The following is a 15207-nucleotide window of genomic DNA, read 5'->3' on the forward strand; positions in this document are numbered from 1 at the left end:
ATAATATAATATAATATATGTATTATAAAATATATAATTTATATATTTTATAATACATAATATAATATATCCGAAATGATGAATTAAAAGAATTATGTAATAAATTAACATACTAGACTGTTTCTATTTTTGCCGTTATTTATAGTCTAGGATTTATGCATTTACGATAAAAAAAGTGTAGACCAAATGCAAAATAACAAAAACATTTGAAAAATTAAAAAATATTGTTCTATTAGTGTCATTAAAATTATTAAAGAAACAAGTTGAAGACAAATGTTATTTTTCATAAAAATTCGCAGTCTACATATCACTTTTGACTAATTAACATCATCAAAGACACCAAAAATTCCCAAATGGCTCCAGGTTCTTGCAGCAGATGCAGGACATGTTAATTTCGCATAAAGACCCACAGCCGAATAATTATGTAAACGTCACACCCTATTGCCACGAAGAATTTCCAACCATGTATATAGTCCTCATGCGACAAGAATGTATCTCCGTGTTTACATTCCCCCTCTTACTAGCTGTCCCACTGTCGCAACTATAGGCTGTTAGCGACCGCCATTGATCTTTACCACCGTTTTCAGCCACTAGCGACCGATAGTTGTGGCAGTAGGAGTAGCTAGTAAGTGGAGGAATGTAAACACAAAGGTGTTTTCATGTTGCATGAGGACTATACGTACGCAAAATTCTAAATATTATCTCAACATGGTGTACTCAGAACACGAAAACTTTGATATATTACTTTTTTTTTTGATTAATTAAATCTTTTAAAGAAAGAAATAATTTTCGAGTGACTGTTGCTTTTTTCAATAGTTGCAGGAAATGAATCATTTTAAAATGACGTTTTTGGGAGAAACGAGCATAGATATATTACTTTTAGGCAACTGAAAGTACAGGTCTTGCATTAAAAATTAATCCTTTTGTACATCATATTCAACTTTTCGCAAATAAAACTAACCCCTTCACGGATCAAAATTGCCGTATTTTATTTAATTTAAAAATTTATTCTGAATTTATAAATTTATTACAGAAATATTATTTATAGAAATATATACAATTAATCTGCATTAATCTTCATCGATCTTCAATGATTGTCTATAAAATGTTTTCGATTTATAAGTTTAATATGAATTCGATTGCAAATAATTACAAGTAAGTGAATTTTATTTTCTACAAATGAATTTATGATTTTTCTACGCAAAATCTATAAAAGGATAAAAAATAATGTACGAAAGGATTAATTTGGAGTGAAAAAGGTTAAATATAACTGTATAACCTTCGCACTCAGAAAAAAGTCATGTCATTCGGCAATACAATACTACCGCAGGCTGACAGGGGCATGTAGGGTAATCTGTCCAATGAATAAGCACCTCCCAGTGAACGAGCATATTTCGTATTATACAAAAAAAAGACAACGTCTATCATACCTTTTCCACATTACAATTCATAGAGTACTTCAATCGTACACATAAAAATTCCTTGCAGATGTCATTTTGTTTGTATTTATAATATCTTTCAAATTTCATTCATTTAATTAGCAGTTGTCTTAACACATTATCTACCGGCGATGATTTTATAATTCCCGAAAGTCTATTATTACAGTTACAACTTGCTTAATAATTTGCATAATGGTACCAAATGCAGACTTTGCACTCCAAATTAAACCTTATGAAGATGATATTCAACTTCGCATAAATCAAATTCATTCTTTTGCAAATGAACTTCACTTATTTCATATTGCGAGCTTTGTAAGCACAAACACCGAAAGCCTTCTAAGCTTTTTACCGTGTTAAACTCCGACTACTCGTTTTTCTGGTAAACGGATAAAATAGGCAATCTCTCTTGATAATAGGTAGCAAATAAACGTAGACAATGACAAGGAAAAGAAGCCCGTAGAGTGCCGTAGTCAACGTACGGGAGACCGAGGACGGCTGTAACACTTTCATTTTAGAACACGATTACACATAAACTATTGTATTGGGTTGACAACTAAATAATTGCCGATTTGTTCAATGAAATAAAAAATTTTGTTTTACTTGGAATGAAGTTTAATCTGTAATGTATTTTCCATTTTGTTCGATGATCTTTTGCCATCTCTCCGACAACTTGAAAATTCCACGCTCGTAGAAAGTCTGATCCTTTTCGGCCAAAAACTGAGTTAAGTGAGATTTTACAGCGTCATCATCATTAAAAGTTTTACCACGAAGGGAGTTGTCCAGGGATCGAAATAAGTGGTAATCCGATGGCGCGAGACCAGGGCTATATGGTGGGTGTAACATCAATTCCCAACCAATATCCATCAATTTTTGCCGAGTGGACAAAGACGTGTGCGGCCTAGCATTGTCCTGGTGGAAAATGACACCTTTACGATTGACAAATTCTGATCGCTTTTCCTTGACCGCTGCATTCAATTTGTCCAGTTGCTAACATTCACGGATAATACAAAATAACATAATAATAATAATAATAATAATAATAATAATAATGTTATAATATAACATTTACGGATATCATAAAAATGGGAGTGAGAGACACCTATAATTGAAATCGGCAATTACTTAGTTGTCAACCCAATATTTACATCGAAAATTATTGCCTTTATCTACTTATCCGAGATTATTCAGTTACAGTGGTTTAGTTGTATATCAAGGAACAGCCAAGTTATTAATAAAATATGGGAAGCGGGTCAAATGTAACAACCGACCCCGACCTCGGAACAGTTGTAACATAGCACGGCATTCTTTACATGCCCAGTCATTACAGTCACAACATTGGAAACGTTTCTCATTAAATTTGCTTGTCCTGCAAGGTCCCTAGCCATTTTCGTACGCTTTTATATCCATGGTTCCTCTATTAGCTTTTCTAATTTTTGTACGAAGCATTCTAAAAGTTTAATTAAGATATTAAATTGCAACAATTTTAAATGTATTAGTTAACCTAATAAATGTAGGTGCTTATTTCAGTTGTAAGCTGAAGAAAATTAACCGTAGAAATTCGTTACAATCGTTCCCGACTGCACTTTCAAACTTTGTATATGTATTATCAAACTTTATTACAAATTGTTATTTATAAGATGCTTATTGATGCAAAGCAACCATGGGCATTTCTTTAGGACATGTAAAATTAGAGATTTGAAACAAGAACGAAGAATACATTTGCTACGATAGCACTTGTATCATAATTTTAAAGCTGCAAGGAAAGTTAGCTTTCAGATATCGAAAAGTTATTTCCTTCCTTATGCAGATGTATAACAGTAAATTCTGCCTAATTGACGCTCAGCTTGGAAACAAAAATGGACAATTTGGAAAGAAGAGGTACGTCAGTAACTATAAAAACGAGCCGCAAGGCTCGAATAATCGTACCTCCTCTTCCCGAATTATCCATTTTTGTGTACAATCTAAACGTCAATTAGGGAGAGTTTATTTGGTATTTACGACAGACGAGTCCAAATGTCATTCTACATTATATGTATATCTGAACCGTGTAATAACATCTGTCAAGTATTCTGAGATTATTTAACGTGTTACAACCGTCCCCGTGTTACAACCGTCATCGGTCTATCCTATTCGCAAATCGATTAAAATCATCGAATCGTTATCCCGGAATCCACGGAACTGGTCGCGACAGCGGGTCTCGATGAAAACCAGAGGCTAGAATAAAATGAGAAGCGAATTTCCACATCGACGGAGAAAAAACCGTGAGTGCGAGACGCGTGCGAGAAGGGCGGTCTACGCGAATCATGCGTCAGACTTCCGAGCAACGCGGCGCGTTCTATCAAATTAAAGCGCACGTGAAACCCGAGCCGTTGGCGTCTGCATACCGTGGCGCGTCGTATGTACTTACTGTTAAACTAATTTGCAGGCTCGTCCCAGGCGAACAACACCTTCGCGGACTTGACCGATCGGATCCGGCACTCGTTCGAAACGGAAAAAAAATCGTCGCGGCCGGCCCGTGCCAGCGAGGAACTAGGGTCAGATCCGCGGCATGACGACGACGGCACCGGTAGCACGCGCTGCGGCTTTTTACTGGCGTCGTGCAGCGCCGTGACGTAAGCTCCCGAATCGATGTCGCCCACTGCAACGACCCTTGCTAGCCACCCCGTGCTTTCCCTTGGCCGCAGACACGCAGGCGTGATCGAAAACGGCCGAGTAGTGAAAGTGCAGCCAGCTTTTCGCACACACGCTCTCTAACTCGTGATCCTATCTTTCCACGATTCATCGATCATGCCAGCTGTCTGGGCTAGATCGTCACCGGACTGCGGATGTTCGCGAATCTACAGATAGGACGTTTAGGGGAGGGCATTCGTGCGATAGCCAACTATCAGTAATTTTACAGATAAAACTTCGAGGATACGCATTTTTATAGCATTTTTTTACGCTGATTCGAATTACGTGCAAACGATTTTGCCAGCGAATTTTTCTGACAATAAATAGATTCCTTTTTTACGAAGAAAAATCGGATTGAATCCGCAAGCAATTCTGTTCAACGTCGTCCACGGAGATTGCAGTAAAAATTTCAGCTCGAAAGATTGATTGTTGTCCGAGTTATTTCAATTTCAGTTGTAATTATTGGCACCGCGGTCGTTTACGTGCTCATCACGGTTGGGCAGAATTTGATTCGGTTGATGATTTATTGAGCGCTATCGAATAAATGTCCAACCGAATAGATATCTATATACGTAAAAATTTATCCGAATACGATTTTTTTCGAACAAGAATTCTTACGGAAAATAATCGCTTTGAATGAAACTAATGAAAAATAAAAAGTGCAGTTTTTTCATAATTCATCGATTTATTTCGCCGATATACTTTTTTTCAAATGTTACATTCGAAAATTTGTTACTTCTGGGTAGATTATCTATAGATATAGATTTATAGTAGATTGTAATAGATTATATATAGATTTATAGTAGATATTGATAGATTATTGATGCAGAACTTTTTACAGGTGCAGAGAAAGGCATCTGCAATTTTATAATTTCACAAGCAATTGGAATTGAACTGGCCTTAAACATATTCGTATAAATATATTTTCATTAAATTAGGTAAAAACAAAAACGGTCAACGTTATCCGCATTATTATTTGAATCGTTTTACAATCTCCATTCGAATAATGCAGACGAATAAAGAATTATACAAACAAAAAATTACTCGAATAAATAGAATAGAATAATTTATGACGAAGTAGTCGTTGTTCGAGCAAAATATTCGATTAAAAAGAATTCATTCGAATCAATTTTTATCTAGATAAATTTTGATTCGATAGTTATATATATAGTTATATTATATATATAAATTATATATTTATATATAATAATAATAATAATAATAATATATATATTTATAATTTGTCTAGATAAAAATTGATTCGAATGAATTCTTTTTAATCGAATATTTTGCTCGAACAACGATATATATATATATATATATATATACATATATATATATATATATATATAGTTATATTCGTTAATCTTCACCTTTTGTCCGTCACCCGAATAAAATGTTGATCCAGCACTGACAGATCCATTCACCCTGTATAACATAACTTGCGAAAGGTTAGTTTTGGGCCACTTTAACTGGCGCATCTGCCCTATGCAGGTGCCGTGAACACGTCACTTACTCGCAGAGGAGACAAATACAGTAAACAGAAACGACGACTTCAACGAAAGAAAAATGGGGTAGCTGGAAGTCGAGTGGTAGTCTGTCGACGATAAGGACATTCCAGGGCCAACATCCGATCGTTGCTCTCGATTGGCGGCTATTTAAACGCAGTCCTTCAGCCTCGGCCGCTCAGCCAAGGATTCGTTTGCAGTTCGATGCGGAATCTGATCGGCATCGGGTGAAAATCATGCGATTTTCGACTCGTACGAACCACAGTCACCCGACGATCGTCACAGTCAGTCAGTGCGTCGCGCGATGAGTTCCTCTCAGTACTTGTTGCTGTTTGTCTTTGGATCATTCTGCATGTACGGTTTGTGGAGGACGAGCTCGCTCTCCTGGGAGACGTCAACCGTGCACGCGAAAGCGTCGATACAGTTCGACCTGTCTATCCCAGCATCGTCTCCTTCTGTGGTCCATCGGTTCTACAATAGGACGAGCCGAAGACCCAGCGACAGGATCCATAGAAGGTATCGGGGCGCGGTGTCCAAGTACATGCTAGAACTTTATCATCGAAGGTCGGACGTGGACATAGTCAGAGCTCTGCAGCCAGTACACGTGACAGGTCGGTAATTATTTACTTTAGGCTCTTATTAAAGAAGGATATTAACCCGTTGCAGTCGGAGCTGTTTTAACAATCAAGCTGAGATATCTCTTTCAACGTATAGCATTTTGATTTTTTATTAGTTTTGCATTGCATCAGTCGAGTTTATTTGCTCGTACAGACTTACATTATTAACCGTTCTTTAAATATAATCCAACTTAACAATGTAAAAACATTTTGAAAAAATTGAATAGCAATTTTTAGTGGCGTCTTGGCTACTTAGCTACTCGTAGACTGGCATCGATCGTCGTGTTATATATTTGAAATAATCCCCCTTCGAAAATCTAAAAAAATCTCGTTATATGTTTGTTATTAAAATCTTAAATATTTTGAAAATATTAAATATTTCTTAAAAAGTCGATTTTTTCAAACTTCATTGACTTTCGCCAACTAGGCGCGTGAATCCAGGTCAAACTATGACCCGCAGATAGTGTGTTAAGAGGGCAACCTGATTCACAGACTTTAAATTTCCGATTTTTATTTGGCATAAATCGATAGCGATACTCTTATTAAAAATATGCGTGTACAGTTTTATTCATTTAATTAATTAATTAATTCATTAATTAATTAGATTATCTGTATTAAACACTATAGCATCAACATTATCGTCTTAATCGAGGTTCGTATCGTCTTAAACCAATACAGTCGGTGTACAAAGTATAACTGTACACCTTTTAAAACGGGATAAATTATTTGTATATAATTAGGCTAAATTTGATCTAAATTTGTTTTCGGAAGGATTGATTTACTAGACAGTGGCTGAAAAATTGTTTGGAAAAATTGCAATAGGTTGACATGGCAGAAGAATTAAGAACCCATAATGAAAATTTAAAAAAATGCATTTTCTAGATCTTGTTAACTTACCTGTATGCTGAACATTTCATCGAAATCGGTTGTCTTTGACATGATCAAGCAATTAAAGATCATAAAAATCTTAGTTTTTCAGCTTTAGTATTTCAACCTGAAACAGGTAATTTTATATCTTTCAGTGATTGTAATTTGACTATGATGAGATCTACAAAATATATTTTTTAAATTTTCGTTGTAGACTCAGATAAGAAAGTTGAAGAAACCATGTTTTCAGAGTTTGCGTACACGATACAGAAAACACTATTTGACCGATTTACTTTCTCGGCCATTTATTAGTTAGCTGATATTTAATCATCGTCGATGAATAAAAACATTCATAAAAATATCAAGCTGTATAAGCTTTTTTGCATAAATAAATCGATTCATATGCTAAAAATCGTAATTTTTTCTTAAAATCGTTATATCTTCTCGCGTTTCCACTTTTTCCATAATTTTGTGAGTTCATCAACGATGAACCTAGCGAGTCCGGAACTGGACAATTATAGTAATACTAAGAAACTTTATTGTTAATACAACAATTTTGTTGTACCGTCCTAAATGTTTAATAAAATCTTGACATAATCTCTCTAAAGTGTTGAAAGTGTTGAACTTATAGTAGTCGAGAAAAAGTTCTTAAAAATCACTAATATTTCAATGTTCTAAATCAGGTACTGCCCTTAAGGGTGGATACCACCCTGTGGCATTAAGAAATAAGTATAGTTGCAGAATATTTTTTACAAGTTATTACTAAATAAGAGATTCAATCTTTCTAAGAGAATATAAATGTAAGTTTCAGCTTCGCCTTTTGATCTTTTAAAAGTAAAAATCATACAAATGTCCAAGTTATTCGTTGTTTCCGAAATCCCTTCTTGTAGAATATTGATTGTTGACCGTCACAGTTGGCAACTATTGGGGCGTCTGAATTAAACAAATTTCGTTGATTCGTAAATTAGAAATCGTTAAACTATCATAAAAAATGCAGCGTACGAGTTTTCGAAAATTTTAATAATTAAATGTCCGCGGTTTGAAGGAAAAAAACAGCCATTTTTATCGCAAAAAATCAACTTCAAAGGATCATAAAAAATTAAATAATATACATGTCAACAGATATTGCTGTAATAACAACGTTACATTGTAGTATACTTTATGCAGAATATCTCCATAATATTCGAAGTAAATCGGATGCGTGGTTCCGGAGATTTCATCGCTCTTGCGGGACAGACTGTGCCCTCATACCTGAACATTCACTAAAGTCATCAATTACCAACAGGCCCAATGAGTGATGGAGCGAGGATTCTGATGTTTTCGGTGCCACTGGTTGGTCCTGAAGAAACCTTAGACATCGCCGAATTGCTGAGCACCGCTGGCACGATCCTGCGAGTGCGTCTGGACCAGGCGAACGCGTCGGAGAGCTGCAAGTCGCGACACGAGGACAGCTGGAGGGCATTCGACGTGACATCCGCCGTAGCTGTCAGAAACGGTAGCACGGTCAGACTTCGCGTCAACGGCAAGGTCGGCTACCAGCCCTGCGGAGACGGGCCGATCTTGCTGCTGAGCTACAGCAAGATCAAGAAGAAGAGGCCGCGCCGGTCCGTCCAGGATGAGGAGCAGGAAGAGGAAGAGGGTCCTCGAAGACGGCGCAGGAACTCCTGCAGACGTCGTTCATTGTACGTGGACTTCGCGCTGATCGCGTACGACGAGTGGGTCGTTGCTCCGCCGGGCTACGAAGCGTATCAATGCGCCGGTAAGTGTTTCTATCCGTTCGGGGACCACCTGAACCCTACGAAGCATGCGATCGTGCAGGCCCTGGTACACGGAGCTCTCCAAGCTGCCGAAGGTGCTAACAAGCCTGTCGGCAGGGCCTGCTGCGTGCCCACCAGACTGGCACCCACCAGTCTCCTTTACCTAGATGCTAGTGGAACGTTGACTTATCAGTACGGGTACGAGGACATGGTTGTCGCCGAGTGCGGTTGCCGGTAAACTAGGGACTGAAATCTGTTGTAATATGCTGCACCAAATACAGTGGTCTCTCGATAACTGTCCCATCTTCGGGTCTGCCGAGGGACAGTTGTCCTAGAAGTACAGTATTCTCGCGATAAATGGGTACACTGTGTTAGCCCTTTGCACTCGAAGCCATTTTAATTCTAAATTCAAAATGATTTTTCCAACTTACAATGTTTCAGTCTCACGCGACTTAGTGCATTTTGTGCATATGAAAACGAACCTCGTGGCTCATACAATAGATATAGTTTCAACGGTTTGTTTTAGATACGAATAAATTTGAAGATGTCAAAATTATTTTTGAATGTAATGTAACAATTTTTAGCGGTGCCTTGGAGTCGCCATCCGAGCACAAAGGGTTAGTATAGTGTAACAAGGAGAGTGCAAGATATTGGGGACACCAATTTTGTTGAGACTTTGTACATTTATATATTGCGTTCTTCTGATTGCGAATCTAGTATACTATTATGTAGGAAGTCCCATAATTATGTTAATAGCAGGAAAGGGGCGATTCCTGAGGTCATTTTAAGTAACTTTTTCCTTAGCGAAAATGCAATCCGCGACTTTGTTTGCGAGTTATTAACGGAAAACACTGACCAATGAGAGGCGAGTTCAGCTGGCGCGGCTGAGCCAATAAGCGGAACTGGACTTCGAGCTTGCCAGCCGAGCTTTCCACTCATTGGTCACTGTTTTTCGTTAATAACTCGTAAACGAAGCCGCGGACTGCATTTTCGCTAAGGAAAAAGTTATTTTTAACGACCTCAGGAACCTTTCATTTCCCGATTGCGGGTAACATTTGGGACACCCTGTAGACTCGTAGTAACTTTTACATTGTTACTGATATTTAAACAAGAACTTAACAAAGTATCACATTTGCGTATTTCTATTTCTATTATTTGCAATATAGAAGTGTACAGATACGATGCTTTGTTAAGGTTTTTGCTTAAATAGCGACATAAAAGCGTAAAAGTTACTCTGAGTCTGCAATTATTCCCAACACTGAATGTGTGGGGGCGAACTTGTTGCCCGGGTGTTAACATAATTATGGCATACCTTGTAGAGTCAGACGTTCAATAGTTTTTTAGATATTAACAATTAAAATTTCATTGTTGCGATGAAATTCTGGTAGTGAGAGTTGTAGACTCAAGAGAGGGCACCGTGCGGCAGCAGTTGTCCAGAACTTCATTGTAATAATGAAACTTTAATATATGTACATTTGTTATTGTTCGTATAGAAAATGGTTCATATACAATTAATAGAGAGATTGGGATGGCCTAATATACAGGATGTCCCACCGAGAAGAGACCATCTATTTATCTTTTCTACTCTATATTCTACTCTATATTCACCTATATTATGTATATAGTATGATCTGCAAGACCATGAGTTTTACAATTTTTTAATTAACAATAAACTTGGTTTGGATGAGATTTCAGATTTCCAAAACTCCTTTCTTAGCGTTATGTTTAAAAAAGATAATTGAATGGCCTGTTTCAGGTGGAACACACTGCATAAGAAGCTTCGATACAGTTTTATATTTCCTACGTTATAAACAAAAGAGGATTGTCAAAATTGTTTTAACGATGATTGTTGATCTGTAATTCTGTTATCCGAGTTTGAGTGTTCTGTTTAATTCCTTTAAAGTTTGTACCATTGTGTATTGATTGTTTTGTATGAAATTTTAATTATATCTCATATTAAGTAGACGTTATGACTTCTGTCGTTTTCAACTTAAGGATAAATGTTGTTAAAGGTGTTGTTTTGAAGTGATGTAAATTTGAGGAGCTGCGGTACATACTGTATAAAAAGGAAAAATGTATGTTGACATAATTGAGTTGAAAAGAGAAGAAACATGTTAAAAAAAGATCGTGCTATACAAAATATGTTAGTATAAACCAAAGAACAGAACTATTTAATTGCGAGATTTATGCAAAACAAACTTTATTTTTACGTCCCACGACACCCATCATCATCGCATATCGATACTCCCATAAATCGGGAAGTCCGAGACATTTTATGTTTCACAAAATCACATTCTTGTTATATGTTGTTCGTTTCAATTAAACGAATTTAACCCTTCGCACTCGATACGACTTGAATTTGAAAACCTAGAAATTTCATACAGCTCAGAAATACATACAAACAAATTTACCAATGTGAAAGTTGTTTAAAATTAACAGTATAATAATTTTTAGTTGCCTCAGAGTCGTCGATGGAGTTCAAAGGGTTACCTTCGTTCACGTTGAAGTGTATCATATTGACTATAAATGTACAAAGAGATTATTAAAATTTTAATTAGTTTCGTCTACAGGATCTTTCTTTCCAAAATGCATCGATCCTCCTTAGCCTCCCCTATTCGAAATGCAATTCTTTAGACTATCATTCGAACACTTATTTTAAGAATATTGAAATTCTGGTAGCTGGAACATTAACAACAGATGTTTATAAACATTTTGACGCTCAACAAGGTAATACAAATTTACAGTAGAAAAATAAGGTCTCTCTGCTAAAGGCAGTTCATGGAATAAAGTCATGCTGCTGGATACGTTAGATTGACCTCATAAAATTCTATCGACCAAAGATCGTTTATACGCCATACAGTTTTTCACTGGAGACGCGCAATAATATCTTTGTCGTTGTATATTTTCCAAGGTATCAAAAATTTACGTGTAGAATACAAAATGTTATCATATAAAAATGCATAAAAATTGATATCAGAATAATCGTGGTTAGATCAAAGGTACAGCCGACGACAAAATCACGTGGACATGTGGTAAAAATAGATGTCAATGAAGTTTTATGAAATAAACATTGCTGTTATATGCTCAAGTTTTATATAGTATGTGTATATCAAACAGTAATATTATCAGAGTAACAGCAACGTTAATTTGAGGAGACATGATTGACCCCTATTTTCGCTTCCTTTCCACTAAACTTCGTCTGCGATTGTAAACAGATCTACTGCTAACTGGAATGACTTCAAGTGACTTCCATCAACGGAGCACCAATTCGGCATTAATTGCTTACAGTATAAAAATATATTCCACCAATGTGTACGACACAGGTCCATCGCGAGGCACGCGATGCCACGTCGCGCACTACGCAAGGACGACACGAGCTAACGCATTCGATAAAATTGTCATAGTAAACTTTTTAAAGCCTAATCAAGTCCCGCGACAACGATCACTGAGAGTTTATCACTTTCGAGCACATCTCGTTGTTCTTGCTGTTCAATTGATAAGACCTGCCGGGACTGTGAAGCTTCATCCTCCTGGTTTTCCTCAGCTTGTGCCTGCTGCCTGCTATTCTTTCTACCTTGTACACCTGGTATTTGACGAGGTTCGTCGGTTGGCTGAGCCTCATGCAGAGGGACACCGGTCCAGAGAAGTCCACGTCCGTGGCCAGCTCCAGCTTTGGCTCCATCGTCATGGCGAATTCAGCCATGCTTTGCACGAAGTCCGTCCGTACTTTGCTGCCGCCTTGGATCACGACGCCAGCCTTCAGGTCGACCAGCGATTGAGCATTCCTGGACCACAGACTCAGTTGAATCTGACCCGCCAGGTCGAAGCTCACCGCACCTTGAACATCGATCTCTGCGACCATGCCGGAGGTCAACGGGATGTGCTCGCTGTAGCTGTGAACGGAAGACAGCGCCTGGAACGCTGGGGTCCGCTCGGAAGCAGTGCCGGACCAAACGTGACCCATCAACTCTCCTTGACCGGAGAAGAAGGTGAAAGGTCTGATGCCCACGCCCATGAAGTCAACCTCCATGCCAGCGGTGGCTGGTTCGTCGTCCTGAGCGTCCTCTTGGCCCGAAGTCGACACGAAGCCTCCCAGGCCACCGGCGAAGAGTCCCAGAGAGAACAGAGCTTCGTTATGACCGTCCACTTCCAGCACCACGTCGACTGTACCCCGCTTCAATATACCTGAGCTGATCTCTTGAATAGTTACCAGAGACCCGTTGCTATCCGCGGACGTCAAGAAGTGCCTGGTGAACGCTGTGCTCAAACCACGTTGAGCCAGAACGTTATAGTTCACCACGCTCTTCCCATACTCTTCCATTATTTCGTTCAAGTTCGCAGCCAATCGAGCGTCCTTCTTAGAGACCTGCTCTAAACGTTGGCCCAAGTACTTCCGGATCTCGTAGGCTGTATCAGAGCCGGCCAGGTACTCCACCAGACCCCTGACGTCGTCTTTCGAAGGACTGTTCTCGAGAATTACGTCTAACGCGATAGTTCTGGCGCTGCTGTCTCTCCTGGGACCACCGATTTGGTAGAAGACTCTTCTGGCTGCAACCTTCGCTTCGTCCGTTATGGAGCCCTTCGGCAGGGCAGACAACGCCCTCCAAGCTGCCACGCTGATGGCTCTATCGTCGCCGGTTGCGAACCTCAGCAAAGTCGGAATGGAGGCCTTGCTTCTCAGATTCCTGAGGGCCCTTAGGAACTTCAGCTTGCACTCCTCGCCGGTGCAACTCTCCAGACCGATTTCTAAGCTGACTCTGGCCTTCTCGACTGCGCTCGGCGAGCCCAGGTGACGAGCCATCGCCGCCGCGGTCAAAGCCAACGTCTCGGATACCTTGTCGTTCTGCATCGTCTCCTCGGATCGCCTCAGGACGTCCTTCGCGACATCCGCGTCCGGCGATGGCGACAGAGACAACGCCCACAGGTATCTCTCGGTGTCGTCGCCTATTTCGTCCTGTCTCAAGGCCTTCATCGCCGCCTGATGTCCCGGCATCGTCGAGACGGACCCGATCACGTCTAATAGCTGCGTCTTCAGGAGACGGTATCGCGGACTCTTCAGTATCTTCAATAACTCTTCCGACGTGGCGGATTTGACTAGGGGCAACAGCTTGTTGAACGCTGCAGCGGACTTCCCGGTGCCGAGAGCCGCGTTTTCTAGGGCGTTGCGGTGTTCGTCGAGGGCTTGCTCGAGCTGAAAATGGAATTTCAAGGTCATTTGGCTGATATCGGAAGTGGCATGCGATTATACAGGGTGTCCCAGAACTCTCCTTACGCTGAGAAAGGGGTCTACTTTTTGGCAATATTTTGGACAATATTTTAACACATTTTCGCAACGATTGGAATTGTTTTCAACGACAAAAATGATAGAAAACAGATGTTTCTTAATCGTTTTGTCAGAATCGAAAACTCGGTCGACGGTGTTGTCTACTAGAAACAGTTAGGAATCGTGAAAATCGCTCATTTTACGATTGGAGAATTTATTTGGATATTGTCTATTAAACTAGTCTCGCTAACATCTCAACAATTTCAAGTCATCGAATCGAATTTATGAAAATGTAGTCCGTTTTGAAAGGCGTTCGAATATTCCAGTGAGTGACAGTACAATTCAATATACAATTGTCTTTAGCATGTTATGCGACTCGTTTCTGGGATGGCCTTCGCAGATATTTCCACACGACATATATTGCATGTTGATGTATAGATTGCTTTGACGCGAAAAATTATATCATAAGAAGCTACAATTGCTAGGAAGTCTATAATTATACCTTTAGATTATTAACATTATCATGCATTTTCTGTCGTTTATTTATTTAACCTTACGTGAGCAAAAGTAAGTGGGAAGTGTTTACGGCAAACGACCAGAAATGCTAACTTTTAAGCGCTGGAATTTATACTTTATAGCTAAAGTCATGAACAATTTTTTTAATGTTCTTGGCGGCCATATTTTCTATTAAATTTTCTATCAATTTTTTAAACACCTACAAGTCACTTTACAATGATCAGAAGATCTTTGCCGAGAGTGATTTTCCAGGAGAAATATAAAATCTTTGTTAATTTTATGTTTATATTTATTTAATAGATTTTATTTGAGAACATCGCTGTGAGTTTGTCTCGATATTAAAGTGCAGATTTGGACATATTTTATACGAACTAAGAAAACAAGTAAATATTTAAAGTAATAGATTATTTCAAATACTCTTATTCGTTTCTCTCTCTCTCATTTCTTACGAGTAACGTATGAAAAGTAGTTTTTTATTTCACGCTAATAAATTTTTCTTTCGAGTAATTAGACTCAAATATAATAACGAATAAGTGAACATAAGATACTGAACTAAATAAATGTATCAAT

General features: G+C 38.6%; 3 protein-coding genes across 5 annotated transcripts in view; 1 reads left to right on the forward strand and 2 right to left on the reverse strand.

Moving 5' to 3' along the window:
* The window catches only part of LOC117221424 (long-chain-fatty-acid--CoA ligase 1), a 54982-nt gene extending 50980 nt beyond the window's left edge, over positions 1-4002 (reverse strand). The window contains exon 1 of the mRNA XM_033472390.2: positions 3847-4002. Coding sequence (XP_033328281.1) covers position 3847 — 1 coding nt within the window. The 5' untranslated portion in view covers positions 3848-4002. The remainder of the gene's footprint in view (positions 1-3846) is intronic.
* LOC117221441 (uncharacterized) lies at positions 3933-11425 on the forward strand. The gene is made up of 3 exons (XM_033472423.2): positions 3933-4051; positions 5604-6228; positions 8387-11425. The coding sequence occupies exons 2-3, from the start codon at positions 5922-5924 to the stop codon at positions 9094-9096; spliced, it is 1017 nt and encodes a 338-aa protein (XP_033328314.2). The 5' UTR covers positions 3933-4051; positions 5604-5921; the 3' UTR covers positions 9097-11425.
* Mtp (microsomal triacylglycerol transfer protein) overlaps positions 11042-15207 on the reverse strand; it is a 39092-nt gene continuing 34926 nt past the window's right edge. For all 3 annotated transcript variants that reach the window (XM_033472489.2, XM_033472473.2, XM_033472480.2), the window contains exon 6: positions 11042-14049. In XM_033472489.2, coding sequence (XP_033328380.1) covers positions 12301-14049 — 1749 coding nt within the window. In that variant the 3' untranslated portion in view covers positions 11042-12300. The remainder of the gene's footprint in view (positions 14050-15207) is intronic.

Source organism: Megalopta genalis, chromosome 4 (assembly GCF_051020955.1).
Source record: "Megalopta genalis isolate 19385.01 chromosome 4, iyMegGena1_principal, whole genome shotgun sequence".
Lineage (NCBI taxonomy): Eukaryota > Metazoa > Arthropoda > Insecta > Hymenoptera > Halictidae > Megalopta > Megalopta genalis.